This window comes from Lycium ferocissimum, unplaced genomic scaffold (assembly GCF_029784015.1).
Source record: "Lycium ferocissimum isolate CSIRO_LF1 unplaced genomic scaffold, AGI_CSIRO_Lferr_CH_V1 ctg5402, whole genome shotgun sequence".
NCBI classification, from domain to species: domain Eukaryota; kingdom Viridiplantae; phylum Streptophyta; class Magnoliopsida; order Solanales; family Solanaceae; genus Lycium; species Lycium ferocissimum.
Window position 1 is genome coordinate 9,293 of NW_026725972.1, and position 16,904 is coordinate 26,196.

The 16,904-nt window shown below is 38.2% G+C and overlaps 1 protein-coding gene across 3 annotated transcripts; it reads right to left on the bottom strand.

The window, feature by feature from the left end:
- Nucleotides 1-361: 361 nt before the first annotated feature.
- LOC132044892 (subtilisin-like protease SBT2.2) lies at nt 362-16,463 on the bottom strand. 3 transcript variants are annotated; one of them, XM_059435426.1, is made up of 10 exons: nt 15,974-16,459; nt 15,275-15,428; nt 14,777-15,165; nt 12,554-12,649; nt 11,852-11,924; nt 11,140-11,422; nt 7,520-7,839; nt 7,101-7,371; nt 6,694-6,975; nt 362-913 (listed from the first exon to the last, which is right to left on the bottom strand). In XM_059435426.1, the coding sequence occupies exons 1-10, from the start codon at nt 16,159-16,161 to the stop codon at nt 492-494; spliced, it is 2,478 nt and encodes an 825-aa protein (XP_059291409.1). In that variant the 5' UTR covers nt 16,162-16,459; the 3' UTR covers nt 362-491. The 3 variants fall into 3 exon arrangements, with proteins under 3 accessions (XP_059291409.1, XP_059291410.1, XP_059291411.1); XM_059435427.1 differs by having other exon boundaries at nt 15,275-15,411; nt 15,974-16,145; XM_059435428.1 differs by lacking the exon at nt 362-913 and adding an exon at nt 1,019-2,318 and having other exon boundaries at nt 15,974-16,463.
- Nucleotides 16,464-16,904: the final 441 nt, after the last annotated feature.

Here is a 16,904-nt window from a genome sequence, read left to right on the forward strand (position 1 = left end):
AAGATACCATCTTGAATTTTCAGTTGCTCTTGATTGAAGTGAGGCAAATTTGACTTCTTCTTTTTTTCAAATTCAATCTCATTACACATACATTGTACTTATTTAAGTTTATTTGTTCAATTCCGCAAGTCAGACCATACCTCATCATTTTACGTGCAACAATCAAGTTCGATGGAATAGACTCACCATTCATATAAGTTTGAGCTTGCATTTTATTTTAAAACATTATATTTTAATATTATTTACTACCTCTATCTCAATAAAAAAAAGTTTGAACTGATTAAGATGGGATACACGTGCTTTCCACGTGCAAAGCACGTGTCCAAAAACTAGTATTAAAAATATAAAGGAGTGATTGTGATTTGAGGAAATGAAAATTATGGGTATTTATCATCACTTAAATAGATACCTGCATTACAAACAACATTTACAGAGCCTAACACAAATAAAAAAATTGGATACCTAGCAAAATTACAAGATCAGAAGTATCATCAGCTGTTAGTTGAGTGGTATGAGATTTTTACTATGACTGACAAAGGAATGTTTAAAACATGACCTCGGTTGCCTAGAAGTCCAATTCTTCCAAAGCTTGGTGTTGTACTATTCATGGTAGCATTGAAGAACACATTCAAGACCTGCTGCTGTCCACTTGCAATAAAAAATCGCTTTGGGGTAACCTTAACAGAAACTCCATTAGGTGCACTCCAACCGACGATATATGTTTCGTTGCGGGCTATGTTGGTCAATGTTCTTTGAACTTTTCTTGATTGGTTCAGCTTTGATATTGTGATTGAAGGCATGTTCAGATCGGTTCCATTCATAGTAGATACCCCGCAGCTCTCACCAGTATAGTTTAGAAGAACAGCAGCTGATCCATTTATGCCACAGAGGAACGCCACGTAGTCGTCATAACCTACAAATCAGATTATAAGGTCCACATCTAACAGAAAATGATGTGCCACAATGATGTATTCTAGCCAACCCACAACATAATTAGTCATTGTTTTCGGAACAATTTTAGTGATTAACTCTGCGGTGAACTGTTCTCAGACCAATTTTAGTGATTAACTCTGCGGTGAACTACTCTCAATTCTCATTTCAATCAAACCACTCACGTAGTCCTTTAAATGAACCAAATCTTATTTTAGAGAACATCAAATTTGAACTAATGTAGGGCAAGAATTGCAGTATAATGAGAAGTAATCAACAAAATAAGCAAATTATAGTTTGAACTAAAGATGCAAAAACTTCCCAGAGAGGGTTTGCCTGACCTAGCTCCCAATGGCACTCCTTGCCAAATGGATTGCCTTGCCTAGTCTTTGTACCAAGAAACTTTAAACTTTATAGTAAACACGTCTCGATTCTTAACACCCTACACTTGCATAAAGATCAATTTGAGAACATTCATATCATTACAAAAATGTTATTTATACAAGATTTGATTCTAAACTTCAGGGACTAAGAAGGTTTCGTCTTATATAGAGGTTGGAAGAGACTCCCGCATGCCATAATTTTAAGTTTCCTCATGGAAACAGGAGGCGTAGACAGAGACAATATGGAGAAAAATAATACGGAAAAGGGTCATATTTGCCCCTGTACTCTTCAAAAAGGGTTATACTTGCCCTTCGTTATACTTTTTTGATATATTTACCCTTACCGTCATACTTTAGGATCATATTTGCCCCTCATCCGTTAAATCCCCATGTCCCGCCTTTATTTTCCTACATGGCGTCTATGTGGATTTCTTTTTCTCCCAATTTAAATATGATCACCCATTTAAAATAGTTTAACCCGCCCACCCAATTAAACCCGACCAACTAACTAAAATAAACCGAAATCCTAATTCCCAAACCCAGCACTCGTCCATCTCTCTTCTCCGGGGCAGCTCCATGTTTTCCGGCGAGCAAGAAATTCTGGACAGTGAGTGAACAAAACTATAGTGTTCCGATAATTCTTGTGAACAAATTCAGTATGAAAACCCAATAGTTGCCAATTTCAGCAATATCACCATTGCCAATTTCTACTCCTTCACAGCCTAATAATAATCCAAATCCTAACTTACCACCACCACCACCTACTGATAATCCTAGCCCTAATTTAGCGCCACCGCCACCAGATACAGTGGTTTCCTTGCCGCCGCCGCGGTTACATTAGCTCCGCCGCCAACATTGAGCCCTCCAAGCCCCGTGACAGCGACTCCAGGTCCAGAGCAGATTTTTTCTTCAGACAATTTTGATGTAATTCCATTGCAATTTTAGTCTCGTCAATCTGATTCTTAGATTTTTCTGCTAAGCCATGTTTAAATCTCATTGATTTACCTGCACCGGGAAAAGAAAAAGGAAAATAAATAGTGGACTTGAATTACATTGAGCATTTTTCCTACTGTCCAGAATTTTCTCGCTCGCCGGAAAACATGGAGCTGGCCCGGAGAAAAGAGATGGACGAGTGGGTGGGTGGCCCGGAGAAGAGAGATGGACAAGTGGGGTTTAGGATTAGGATTTCGGTTTATTTTAGTTAGTGGATGGGTGCGCGGGTTAAATTATTTTAAATGGGTGATCATATTTAAATTGGGAGAAAAAGAAATCCACATAGGCACCATGTAGGAAAATAAAGGTGGGACATGGGGATTTAACGGATGACGGGCAAATACGATCCTAAAGTATGACGGTAAGGGTAAATTGTTATTGATGCGTTTGTGGGGAAACAATATTCCAGACGAGAGAATTAATAGGACAGATAATGATTAATGTTTTCTGAATTATTTTGTTAGTCAAATAAAACTTCCCTGCGTGGATTAGGATTCTTGTTATTTCAGTTTTATAGGACTTTTGCTATTCTAAGTTGGTTAGGACTCTTGCTACCGTAACCCTCTATTTAAGAGAGTTGACGTTATTAATAAAATAGATTGGATTTTATCAAGTTACAAAGAGTTGGAACTTTCTCAAACAAGTTCCCAGGTCTGCAATTCCCTGAATGAATTGCAAAATTCAGCAATCATAGGCAAGTCAAGGAACAAGAACAAGGGCTTAGACCTGCGTGTTGGGCCTGACTTTCCAGTTTGTCGTCCAGCGACTCGATCCAGAATTAGGGACCTTAACATAAATATATCAAAAAAGTATAATGAAGGGCAAATATAACCCTTTTTGAAGAGTACAGGGGCAAATATGACCCTTTTCCGAAAATAATAATCCCTCCGTCCCAATTTATGTGGCACCGTTTGACTTGGCACAAAATGTAAGAAAGAAAGAAAGAAAGACTTTTAAAATTTGTGGTCTAAAATAAACCTCACAGTTGTGTGGCTACAAATCATTTCATTAAAGGTAAAATGGGAATTTTAAAGTTAAGCTGTTTCTAATTATGGAAAGGTAACATTCTTTTTAGGACAGATAAAAGGGAACTTGTGTGGCTACAAATCATTTCATTAAAGGTAAAATGGGAATTTTAAAGTTAAGCTGTTTCTAATTATGGAAAGGTAACATTCTTTTTAGGACAGATAAAAAGGAAAGTGTGCCACATATATTAGGACAGAGGGGGTATAGGCTAAGGACAAACATTAACCACTTGCTTCTTCTATCTAGTTGTGTCTGCTTCGCCTTTCCGTGGTGGAGTATGGATTGACACATTCTACTTGATTCCACTCAAGTGTCTTGTATGTATCAATCTCATTTAGATCATGAGAATCTTAGAAAAATACATTATTAATTCCTTTGGTGCTTCATTGCACATGTTCCCAATGTGGATGATCAGAGGTAGACCTTTAGCTAGCAAAATCTCCTGGTTTAAGCCAGATCTCATTGGGGGATACACATGTTTTCTTGGTGAAGTATCCTGTATCCACTGAGCTTATTAATAGAACAAGCTATTCAGGAACACGTCACTATTAGAAAGACAGGACTAGATTAGTGGACTGAAGAAAGATTTCAAGTCTCCAGTCAACCTCATCTGTCAATCCATCAGAAGAAGACATGTAGATCGATCAGGTAGAATTATTAAGGTTACTTTGTTCTCACTTAAGTCTTAGTCAAGTGTGTGTTGTCGGTAAGTGAATGTCAATTACCAAAGTTTTTCATGTATTGATGGCTTCAATAATTTTCCTTGTGTCATGTCTATCTGTATCTCTATGTCCCGTGTACCAAAGGAATATCAATTATCGTATACTGAAGGATTTTCTGACCTCTATATAAGAAAAGGAATACCACAAAGTCCCAAGGGAGGTTTTATGGAGATGCTTGGGATCTAGAGGTGTACTTGTGGCCTACATTAGAATGATTAAGGACATGTACGATGGAGCCAGGACCGAGTGAGGACAGTGGGAGGAGACTCAGAACACTTCCCAATCGAGATGGGCTGCACAAGGGATTCTCGGCCTGTTTTTATTTGTCTTGATGATGGATGAATTGACATGCATATTCAAGAGGAAGTACCATGGTGTATGTTATTTGCAGACGACATAGTATTGCTCAATGTGACACGCGGCAGAGTTAACGATGGACTGGAGATTCGGAGATCGACCCTAAAGTTTAAAGGCTTCAGGCTGAGCAGGACTAAAACAGAGTACATAGAGTACAAGTTCAGTGTCGCATCATAGGAGGCGGATGGGAAAGTGAAGATTGATACACAAGTCATCCCCAGGAGAGGAATTTTTAAGTATCTTGGGCCTATAATCCAAGGACATGGGGAGATCGAAGAGGATATCGCACATCATATTGGAGCGGGATAGATGAAATGGAGGATCACATCCGGTATCCTATGTGATAAGAATGTGTCACCGAGAAGGTAAGTTCTATAGAGTAGTTGTTAGACCGACTATGTTGTACGGGGTGGAGTGTTGGCCAGTCAAGAACTCGCACATTCAGAAGATGAAGGTAGCAAAAATGAGGATGCTTAGATGGATGTGCGGTCATACTAGAAGAGACAAGATTAGGAACGAAGATATACGAGGCAAGGTGGGAGTAGACTCCTTGGTGGACAAGAGGTGGAAAGCAAGGCTGAGATGGTTCGGGCATGAGAAGAGAGAGAGCACAGATGCCCCAGTGAGGAGGTGCGAGAGGTTGGCGGTGATAGAGTTGAGAGAGGTAGAGGTAGACCAAGAAAGAATTGGAGAGAGTTGATTAGACATGACATGGCACATCTTCATCTCACTAAGGACATGACCCCAGATAGGAGAGCATGGAGATCGAGAATCAGGGTAGACAGTTAGTAAAGTAGTGGAGCGTTCTCTCTCTTCCCAACAGTATAGCAGGGTTCTAGTCTGGAGCACCACTACTATTACTATTACTATTACTATTACTATTAGTATTATTATTATTATTATTATTATTATTATTATTATTATGATGATGATGATGCTAGCATTATTGTATTCTTTGATATTATTACTATTGTTGTTTGTTTTATTTTGGTTAGCTCTAATATTTTTAGAGCCAATACTTTCTCTCTTCAGTATTTGCATCATAACTTTTTACTCTTGCATTTCATTCAAACCATGGTCCGGAAAAGCCAAGGGTCTATTGGAAACAACCTCTTTACCTGATAAAGGTAGGGGTAAGGCCTGCCTACACCCTACCCTCCCCAGACCCCACTTGTGAGACTATATTGGATATGTTGTTGTTATTGCTGTTGTTGTTGTTGTATATAAGTGTTAGTTAGTGAAGTTCCGAATAAAATCTTTTATGAGATATCCTTTTTTTTTTTTTTAATAAGATATGAGATATCCTTTCTGCAATAATTTTTTTTTTTTTTTTGATAAGGTAAGTATTTTTTATTAACAAATGGGAAAGTCCCCGTATACAAGCCGTATACCAAAAGAGGATAATCTACACCAAAATATGATTTTCAACAAAAGAGATCCAATCCTCTATACAAATAGGGACCTCATAAGTACACCAAAAGCAGTGTTGTCAAAGGCGCGCTTAAGCCCTGAAGCGAGGCTCAAATCATGTTGAGCGCTTCGCCTCGCTTTTTCTGCGCTTCAATGTCATCATCAAGGCTCTAAGACATACTTTTCCTTGCTAATGAGTCTCTCTTGAAGAGGTGATACTAGATAATTGATATTTCACTTTATCGTAATGTTTTTACAGTTTCTTTGTCCGTATATTTGTTATTCATGCTTATTATAATTTGTCTTGCACTAAACATACATACAGCTGTATTTTTGCACCATTGCGCCTTTTTTCATTAAAGCCCGCGCTTTATTTGCGCTTTGCGCTTAAAGCCCCAGCTGACCTTAGAGCTTTTTTGCGCTTTTCGCTTTTGATAACACTGACCAAAAGGAAACTAGAAATAACACACTACTTTGCAGCTTTACAAAATCTTGCTCCGCCCATTATTGCCCGTTAATACGAGTGTGATGTGTTAAGAATCACAGTAGAAGTACATACTTTAATTCAAAGATTGTGGGATAAAGACTAGGCCAGGCAAATTATTGGCTAGGTATGCCGTTGCAAATTATTGGCTAGGAATGCCGTTGAGGGCTACCCTAGGCAAACCTTCTTTGGAAAACTTTTGCATCTATAATTCAAACATAATTCGTCTACTCAATTCTCATCATTCCACAACTACTCTCATCCCTGAGATTACGAAATCTGTCATTTTGAAATAATAGAGTTCAATAAGAGGCTAAAATGCCAATGAACAATAGTTCGTCCTAAACACCCTAGGCAGAGAAATCAAGAAGCAAAGAGGCTCGCTTACTTGTATATAAAATAAGGCCTGGATCCAGCGCTGCAGTAGCATTCACGAATCCGCTTCCCATGTCAAAAGGTGTTGCAGGAGACTGATTCGTATCTGGGTTAGCATATGCGCGCTGGGCTAGTATAGAGCCCCCATATTTATTATGGAGAGAGGCTGTCGTAGAAAGTGCAGATCCAATTGCAGCAGGACTAAAGGTGGGAAATTTTTGCTTGATCAAGGCTGCTAAACCAGCAATATGAGGGGCAGCCATGCTTGTACCAGACATCATTGCAAAGTTTTCCCCTAAATAATATAAGTACTTGGGTCAGTAATTTTTAAAGGCATTATATTGCTTTATGAGTAACCCCCATACTTCTAGAGGTAGTCCTTGAGTAACCTGTAAGCCTTTTTTAGTTCTTGTGACCTACCTTGAAATTCAATTGATTCAGCACCACAGGAACTCCAAGCAGCCCATATAGAATTTCCTGGAGCAACTAGGTTGGGTTTCAATATGTCTGCATTATCAACAGAACTGTCTTCTGGGTCTGGTCCCCTCGCAGAATAATACATAACCTTCGGAGCAGATAAGCTGAAATTTGCTTTTATTCCCCCCAAAATACAGGCAACTCCCCCGAACTTGACAATTTTTGTTGTAGTTTCATCTTTCTCAAGAGAAGAATTGTAGTACTGAAGTAAAATCTGCCAAATTAATTAAGATCACCAAATTAAAATCAAAGATGAAAACTGCTGTGCACATGTACCAACACTCACAGAATGAGTAAACATGTAACAAAAGAATTTTACATGTGTTTTACAATACTAAAAGCATTTGTACATCCAAACTCACTTTTGAATCATCTTGAGAAGGGATTATAATTCCAGGCAATCTCATTGGAACTGGATTAAGTTGAAAGGTGATAACAAAAGGATCCATGGCGAATACAACTCCAGCTGCACTAAGGTTCTTAGCAGTTTCTGAGGCCTGTTCGATGGTGGAAAGTCCAAGCACAAACCGGATGGAGTAGCTACAAATCAAAAGATTCCCTTGAATGAGTGTTTGATTGAACTTACTCGCATCTTGGCATTCACTAACATACATATCTTTAGCAGCTGTGTCATTCAAAGCATGAATTGCAGAAACCAATGTGTACATGTCATCTGTTCCAGCTGTATACAAAAACAAAAACAAAAACAAATTAAGCTAACAACATCACAGGAAACTCCTTTAAAGGTAGTAAAGAAGTTTAGTTGGTCAAGGTTACAGTACAGCACTAACTAAGGACTAAAGTGCCATTTCAGTGCATCCAGAAGAGAGAAACTGGAAATAAGGTTGCAACATTTGAGTGATTGTATCGACTGAAAACTAAAGGACTTATTCTCAAATAACCACCCAACCCCAACCCCACCCCCACCCTAGACAAAAAAAAAAAAAAAAAAAAAAAAAAAGCTGTTACAATTCAAAAAATCATAGTTCACCAATGCCAAAATTTACCACAAAGCACATGCCTGATTAGGTGTACATATTTTATGGACGCATCAGGGAAAATCTCTGGCATCTAGCTTAGCAAACATTTTTTGGGAGATATTACAGGATGCGCTTCTGAAATCTGAAAAAGAAGCTACAGTATTGAAGAAGAATAACAGCATGAAATTTATGTTGTTGAAAATTATCAACAAGACTATCTCCAAGGGAATAGTTCTAGGCTCCACTTTCTTTAACAACTTCAAGAGCACCGCCTTCCTCAACTTTAAAGGCAATCCTGTGATATCATTTCACATTCCCCACTGACTTTGATAAAGGTATAATTTTTGGTATTACCAACACATAATAAGAGATCATACTTCATTTGTCCAGAAAAGATAGCTTTACTTTTCTTTTCAGGTAGTCCTAAAATGGCATCTGCTTCCCACAAATGTAAGACTGTTCACCTTTTACTTTCTCTTTCCGTTTAAAAACCTAAAATAACTAAATAAACATGTTTCCTTTCTAACAATTTAAACTTTTAGATGAGACAGTTCACACCATTTTATGTGGTATTGGAGCATTTTTGGGTCTATAATAAACATGTATTATATCATCTCTAATAATTCAAACCAAGGTTGTGAAAAGCGAGAGCTTCTGCGCTTAAAGCGAGAAGCGAGGCGCAGCGCAGCCCTTGCGCTTTTCTGCTCTGAAGCGAGGCATTGGTAAATAAGCGCGCGCTTTAGCCACAGAAGCGAGAAGCGAGGAAGGCGAAAAAGTGCGCGCTTTAGTACCTAGGGTTTTTAAAATAAAATTTGTTAAGTGTTTTAACTTAAAACACTCTTCCCTCTTCTATTTGGACTCCTACGACTGCTTCTCCTCGTCTCTTTACGCCATTTTCAAGTCTCAAGGTTAGTTTTCTCTTCTCTTCTTCTCTTCCTCTTCTTATTTTCTCTCTTTTACCTGCTGCTACGACTGCCAGTTTCTCTTCTTTTCTTTTATTTTTTCAGTTCTTCATTGGGTTGCTCTTTTTTCTCTTCTTCTTTTCTCTTTTTTTTTTTCAGTTCTTCGACTGGGCTGCAATTTTTTATCTCTGTTTTGTAATTTCTTTCACTGTTCTGCCCTGTTTTTTGTCTCTGTTCTTCAATTTTTCTCTATTTTGTAATGTTTTTCTCTGTTCTTCTCTGTTTTTTCATCACTGTTGACTGTTCTGCAATTTATTTTTTTGTTTTGATTGTAGTAAATTTTTTCATCTTTGTGATTTGGTTTTGCATTTGCTTAATATGTTATGACTTATGAGACTTATGAGGATTATTGACTATCTAGTTCTAGTATCTATTATTTACTTCTTAATTTAAGTTATTTATCTATGCCTATTTAATATTTTTTATTTTTGTATTAAATTGCGTCACATGAAAAAAGCGCGCGCTTCGCTTCACGCTTCTCGCTTTGGTGAAGCGAGGCCTCGTCGCTTTTTTCCGCTTCTCGCTCTCCAAAACCTTGATTCAAACTTTTATTCGAGGTGGTTCACGTAATATAACATGGCATTGGAGCTTTGTTGAAAATTAACTCTAGTTCCTAGTGGTGCAATCACTATTCACGATAGCAATATCTGGGAGAAGTATCCTATTAAATTATGTAAACTACCTTATCTAGCTTGAATTGTTAGAAAGGGCCCTTTCGTGTACTTATTTTAGTTTGGCCACTCTGGCGTGTGGGTCTAATTATTTTTCTTGGGCTTAAGTACATAATATTATTTTGCTGATAGGTGGCAATGAGGCTTGAATTCAAGAGTTTTGCATTGATAGGTGGCAATGAGGCTTGAATTCAAGAGTTTTGCATGCTTTAATACCGTGTGAGAGAAATGAGAAAATATTAGAAAAAAGCATGAATAACTTACGCCTGAATGCTAGTGACGCACTTTACAATGTATACAGCAATTTATCTAATGTGGCACATGACCTGGACATACTTTACGTAGGTCTAAGTCTAACTGTTTAATCAAAAGGTAACGGATCATGTTTCAATCCAGAAAGATATCGAACATATTTAGAAGCACCTTTAATATTCACTTGGGGAAAGCCCCTAGGTCTAAATCTAACTATTTAATCAAAAGGTAATGGATCATGTTTAATCCAAAAAGATATCGAACTTATTTAGAAGCACCTTTAATATCCACTTGAGAAAGCCCCTAGGGGTTAGCTCGATTGGCAAAGGTTGAGGGCTTGTGTCTTAGGTCACAAGTTCGACCTCTGCGCCAAGTGAACTAAGTCCAGTATTTAAATGGAGAAAGGTAGAGGGAGTGAGGGACAGGCACATCATATCCCCGAGCTTCGAAGACTGCGGTTAGCCCCAAGGGTTGATTTCTCAGTCACAAAAATATATATACACTCAATTGAGAAATCCAGTGATTGAACCTGTCCTCGTGCCTCACAATTCAGATGCATCCTTTTACGAGTATAAGGTATCTACACATATAGATTGACACGAAGCATAGAGGGCTAGTTTGAATACTCGTAAAGAAGGATCGACATCTGTCTTCCTTATCAACTAAGTTCTCTTGATAGGTACTAACTTACCTACTACTGCTCCTACCAGATCCAAGAGGAGCGACGCTCCATTTGAGAATCTATTACTCATTCTTCTCTAACTTGCAAGGAATTTCAATCTCGAGAGGGAGGGCAATAATTGACCTAGAGTTGCATAAATTATAATTAGAAGTCCCAATAGAAAATTACTTAATTTAGTGCAGAGCAGAATAATTGGGGGGACGTCTGCGACCACTAGTGACGTGGTTTGGCCACGGGAACTGATCTTTGGGGCCACTTCCCATCAAAGAATTACGTAATCTTAACTCTACTCATTAACTTCTTCTACAGTCAATTTAAAACAAATTAAATGGGAGGGGAGGATTAAAATAATGAGATGTTTGTGGATAGAATCATTGTCCATTAATATTCTCAAAATAAAATTAAATGCATCAATCACCAAGGAAGACTACTTACGTGCAAATCCAACTCCAGATATGGTGATGTTGTTGCCCAGCACTATAGAGTTACTGTAAACCCTGTCATGGGTTGAAGCACCAACACTGAAGATCCATGGGCTGAAGGAAGCAACACTCTTAGGTGATGGTCCAGTATTGCCAGCTGCTTGTACCACAAATATGCCAGCTTTTACGGCTGACAGCAAGGCCATGTCTATCGGATTAAAGAAAGTTGCCAAACCAGGAGGACGCCTGTTTGGAGTGATTGATAAATTGATTATATCCACGCCATCCTGGGCTGCCTATAATTGTAAACAGACAAGTATCAGCACTGAGGAATTATGTTTTCTTCCTTTTTCTCTTTTTTCTTCGGTGAATTGATCGCTTCTTAAGCATGAAGGGCAAATGGATATGCCATCCATCTATAAAAGCTTGACCTGCTTTCCATTCCATTCTGTTCCAAAAATTAGACCTATTTCGATAGATGAAACTTTTGTTTTTTATAACCGAGATATGAAACTTTTTTCACCTTCCAACAAAATTCAAATCTAAACTAGTATTTGGCTACTATTTTACGTTACTGAAACATGATGTGACATTTTCCCAACATCTGCAGTATATCTTTCTCCTTTCCTCTCTTTATTCAAAAGTCAAAAACAGGACATGCATCTTTTCTCTTTAGTCTTTTCCTTTAAAAGTTTTCCACTCTCTAGCCAAACATGAAAACCTACCTGGTCTATCGCAGCAACGACATCTGCAGCAAAGCCACCGAAACTCTTGTATAATGCCTTGTAAACTGCAATGCTAGAAATATCGGCATGTAATCAGTATCTGCTCTAATACTAACTTTTAGCAGAGAGATACAAGGTACGGAAATTAAATCCTCGTCTCAATCTTTGTATTAAAAAGAAAACACTGGAGGCTTGAGTAATGAGCACTTGGGGAAGTTGACAAGATCGATTAGTAATAGTAGTAATTTCCCCAAGTGCTCAGAACTACTCAAACACTTCCTAGTGCTCCAGGATCCCCCTCCCCTCAACAATGGGGATTCAGAATTTCATAACTTCGCTAATGTCAGAGAACAGGTGTGCTAATTGTAATCTTTGGTTAACTCCTGAAAAAGTGATCGGAATCATTTTGATACAAAAGATCCTTTCTGTAAAGTTAAATTGTCAAAAACTCTGGCATTGAGAAGGTGCTTGGTTAGAAGTCACTACAACATCAAACACCTCCTTGCATGCTCATTTAGGCCCACAAGATACACACGACGAAGGGCTTATAGAAGGGACGAAAAAGAACTAATGCATAAGTTGATTGCAATACTGTGATAAACTAAACTATTAGTGATGATAGCTACATTGTTGGAATGTCAGGTTGATATCGCCATATCGGTAAAGCAAATATGAACAGAAAAATTAACTTTAGATTCTTACTGTGAATGAGGAGCCATTCCACTAGCATTTCCAAAGTTATGTCCAGCTACAATAACGGGGATCCCATGGTTCCCTGCTGCAATGGAAGCTGTATGCCTGTATAATTAAGAAATTCAAGCCACTTGGTCGTAGATGCTATTTCCAGTAACTTAAAGTTAACAGTAAAGACAATTAAATTCTCAACAAAACAAATTCATGATATCAAGAAGGTTCAAATCAAGCAAGGTCCTTTCTTTTCTTTCCATTGCTTTTCTCTTTTCTGTGTGTTTTTGGAACCTTGAGAATCAAACTGTGGTTGTTCAATTACCAATTATTAGTATTGAAGAGTCCCATATCCGATAAATAAGGGATAGGTGGTCTCCTTATATGGACTTGGACAATCCTCCCCTCATGAGCCAGCTTTTGGGATTGAGTTGGGCCCAAGATGCATTTCTTTACATGGTATCAGAGCAGAACTCATCCCAATTATTGTGTACCGATGATGGGCCCCTATATTAAATTGCCCACGCACCAAATGTCTAGCCCTGCGCGTGAGGTGGGGTGTTGAAGGGTCCCATATCGGATAAATAAGGGATGGGTGTCTCCTTATATGGACTTGGACAATCCTCCCCTCATGAGCTAGCTTTTGGGATTGAGTTAGGCTCAAGATCCATTTCTTTACATGGTATCAATGCCTAGCCCATACGATGTGGCCCCCAGGACCGCGAATGTGCATGTTCCAGATGTCCAATCCTGGGTGTGTGAGTTAGGCCCGGTCCATTCTTTACCCGGTATCAAAGCCGCTACCATCCGATGTGGGGCCCCAGACCGCGACAGGGGTGATGAAATACCCTCGGTCCATGAATGTGCACGCTTCAGATCGGACCGTGGAAGTCCGGATCTGGGCGTGGGGGGTGATGAAAGGAATGGGAATCCCACATTGGATCGGGATAAGAACTTTGGACTCCTTACATGGCTTAGGAAATCGTCCTCCCTTTGAGCTAGTTTTTGGGGTGTGGGTTAGGCCCGGTCCATATTTAACAATTAGTCAGACAAAATATTTTGATATCAGGTAGCTGTCATCAAATAAGACATTGGCATCTTCTTGTGTCTGTTGAATTGTATCCTTTTGAAATAAACCCCCAGCAAGTGGAATTCCAAATGAGATGTTGGCTATATCATCTTCCCCATTGTGCAGACTGCACCACATTTTTAGAGTTTCATGGAGATGCTCAACTCTTGATAGTTCCATGAATAATCCATTACGACCACCAAATAAGAACTTTAGATATCCTAAAAGAGACATCAGAGAGGCCTTGATCAAAAATTGCTAGTCTGGGGTAGGTCCATAAAGTTTCCTCCTTTTTTTAATGATAAAGTATGCCTGAGATGAATTTAAATGAAGAAACATGGTCAGTGAGGATTCATATAGCCCAACCCCAACTTGTTTGGAACTGAGGCGTACTTGCTTTTGTTGTTGTTTATAAAGTAGGACTAAAGTTCCATATCATTGTCATGCATGTATTTGAAGATGAAGGTAGTTATGAAGCTGAGTTTTGGGGTTCCCACTAGTTTAATTTCGGATAAGAGATTATTTTACAGGTTTAACCAAAAGATCCAAAATCTAAACCTAAAGGAGAGACATATCAACTGCTTTATAAAATGCCTGATGTAGGCTTTCTTAGGAACCTACTGTAGCTTCACCTTCAATTTCAAGGTAAGGTCAAAAAAGATCAAAGTTGGTAGGATGCAGAGAAACAAATGATTTGTACAGTTAACATGTAGTTTGAAAATCTGGAAAAGAAAACGAGCTATGACCGACCAGAATCTGGCAATTTTCATAGAACCTATACTTCAGTATTTCCTTCACCTGTTTCAATTTTTTTTAAAGACAAAAATCCCAAAGGCCAGTGACTCACGGTTGGACACTCTGTGAATAATGTCCCCGCCCCTCTATCTTTCTCTACTTAAATACCCGTCTTTTGCTGGCACAATGGCGTTTGACCAGAATACTTGAGCATTTCCTTCACCATTTTGAAGTTTTATTCTTACAAAGAAAAGTTCGATGACCAGAATTCATATATAAAGGAGGTGGATCGGCAAAAATTATACACTTGAGAAGAAATGAAGAAACATATTGATTATGATCAAGAGCTACAACATTCAGCGTGCAGATTTTGAATACCAAATAAGCCTACAAAAAAAGCTGCTGTGAAAATGCCCCATATGACAGAGAACACTTACGTTCCATGACCATCACCATCAAAAGGAGAAGCATAGTCCTTAGTTGCATTAAATATCCCCCTGGTTATAGCAGATGCTGCAAAATGACGGGCACCAACAAGCTTCCTGTTGCAAGATCCGGATGGAAAATCAAGAGTGACCTCACAAATGCCAGAGAAGTGCTCAGGAACAGGATATGTTTTCTTATCATTGAAGCTGGGGTGTGTAGGATCAATTCCAGTATCAATGAAACCAATTACAACGCCTTCCCCGGCGGTTTCATATCCACCTTCTTCAGCCCATGCCCCGTGAGGTAGACCTAGAAACTCTGGTGTGTGTGTGGTAGCAGTCCTGACTGAGAAATCCAAAGCAATATTCGACACCTCTCTCCTCCTTGCAAGCTTGAATGCCTTCTCAAATTGATCACATTCACATAAGATATGACATGTAATGACTTAACTATGTATGGCATGTCAAATATAAAAGACAATTCTAATTTCTACATAACTGCCAACATACCTGCTGGGGTGTTACAAGCACAGCAAATCCATTGATCAAGTAATGGTAGCTGTATACTTTTAGATACTTTTCTCCTCTTAACACCCTCCTCAATAAAGAATCATGCAGTTGAGAAACGTAGGAACCATTCATGAGATCTATATGTGAAATATTGCTGATTCAGAAAACAGTTATCAGTAATATGACTCACTTTCAAATAGATAAACTAAAGTCGAGAAAACAAGAAAGAGAGGAACAAAAACTCTAATTGTCTAATGCAAGAAGCTGATAGGAGAATTGAATAGGAATAGACCAAAATGCGATAATTAGGTAAATCTAAAAAAATTTATTACGGTGACTTTTGGATAGTAGATGCACAGCTCAAGGAATCTAGCCACCAAAAGTGTAAAAGTTCCCATCTTATGAATTAAGCTTCATTCCATGAGAGTCCTTACATAATAATGCATTGCATTCTCATTCTCATTCTCATTCTCAATCAACCAAAACACTAAGACACAAGCAATCAGATAAATTTCCCTCCTCTAGTACTTGAATAATTACAAATGCTAGAAGAAAAGTGGATGTAACAACTATTACTAGGTTTCAATACCAAAATAGTTGGGGTCAGTTGTATGAATTCTCAATATGGCAATATCCATATGAAGCCATCTAATTAAAAAATTCAGAATATAATGTGTAATACCAGTTAAGAAATAGTACCTTGGTTTGTGGAATCTACTAAGTGTTCCTGAACCAGCATTTCTGGTCAACTTGAGTTCTTGAGAAATTGGAGCTTGTTTCAGAGTCACAATATACATTGCAGCATTCTCTTGAGACCAACCACAACCCACAAAAATCCCTAAAAATACTACCCCCACCATCACCAAGAATCTGTCCATTTTGAGCATTACCCTCCTCGTTCAAGAATTAGACAAAATTAAAGTCCTTATTTTCACCGAAAACAACTACCCATTTGCTTCTTCAAGTACCAACCAAAGAAGAAACAAGAGTACAAGAATTGTGTTAGCTAAGCTAAAGGGTACAAACCAAGCTCAAAACTGAGAGAGGAGAGAGAGACCTGCATTTAATAAGCTGAAGAAGCCACTTTCTTGGATGCTGTGCATATGAACGTTTTGTTTATTCATAAATAATCCTATACTATGAACCAAAGTTGCCTGAGGAAAAATTGAACTTTTTGCTTTTGTTTTTGTCCTTTTTCTGCTGTCTGATTTACTCACATGTCTTCATTATTTGGTATAACGGTTATATTTATCAATAAATAATTTTCTGTCCCGTTTCTTATGCTGAATACTATGGTATAGGCTTAATGCATATGCAGCCTTCTAAATTTATCTTTTTTATTTTATTTTAGCATATTAATTAAGTGTTGTTCCTATTGAATTTTTGAACTCGTCCTCAAAGGTAGTGACGGAGCCACTCAGTCACCTGCACACCCTTAGCTGGAAAATGATACTAGTATGAATTAGATATTATAGTTAACTGAATATAAATTAAATTTTGAACACCCTTAAAATAGTTGAGATAGATAGCTTAGAGGTAAAGGGTGTTCAATTTTACCTAAAAGTCATGATTTAAAGCTTGCGTCAAACGCTGGTCATCTTCATTCTTTAAAAGAAAACATACAAACAAT

Excerpts from the sequence above, each read along its gene's own strand:
- LOC132044892 (XM_059435426.1), bottom strand. The coding sequence starts at position 16,161 with ATGCTCAAAATGGACAGATTCTTGGTGATGGTGGGGGTAGTATTTTTA. Across the intron at positions 15,166-15,274 it reads TGCTTGTAACACCCCAGCAG|GCATTCAAGCTTGCAAGGAG; the intron begins GTATGTTGGCAG and ends CAATTTGAGAAG. Across the intron at positions 11,925-12,553 it reads GGAATGGCTCCTCATTCACA|CATTGCAGTTTACAAGGCAT; the intron begins GTAAGAATCTAA and ends CGATATTTCTAG.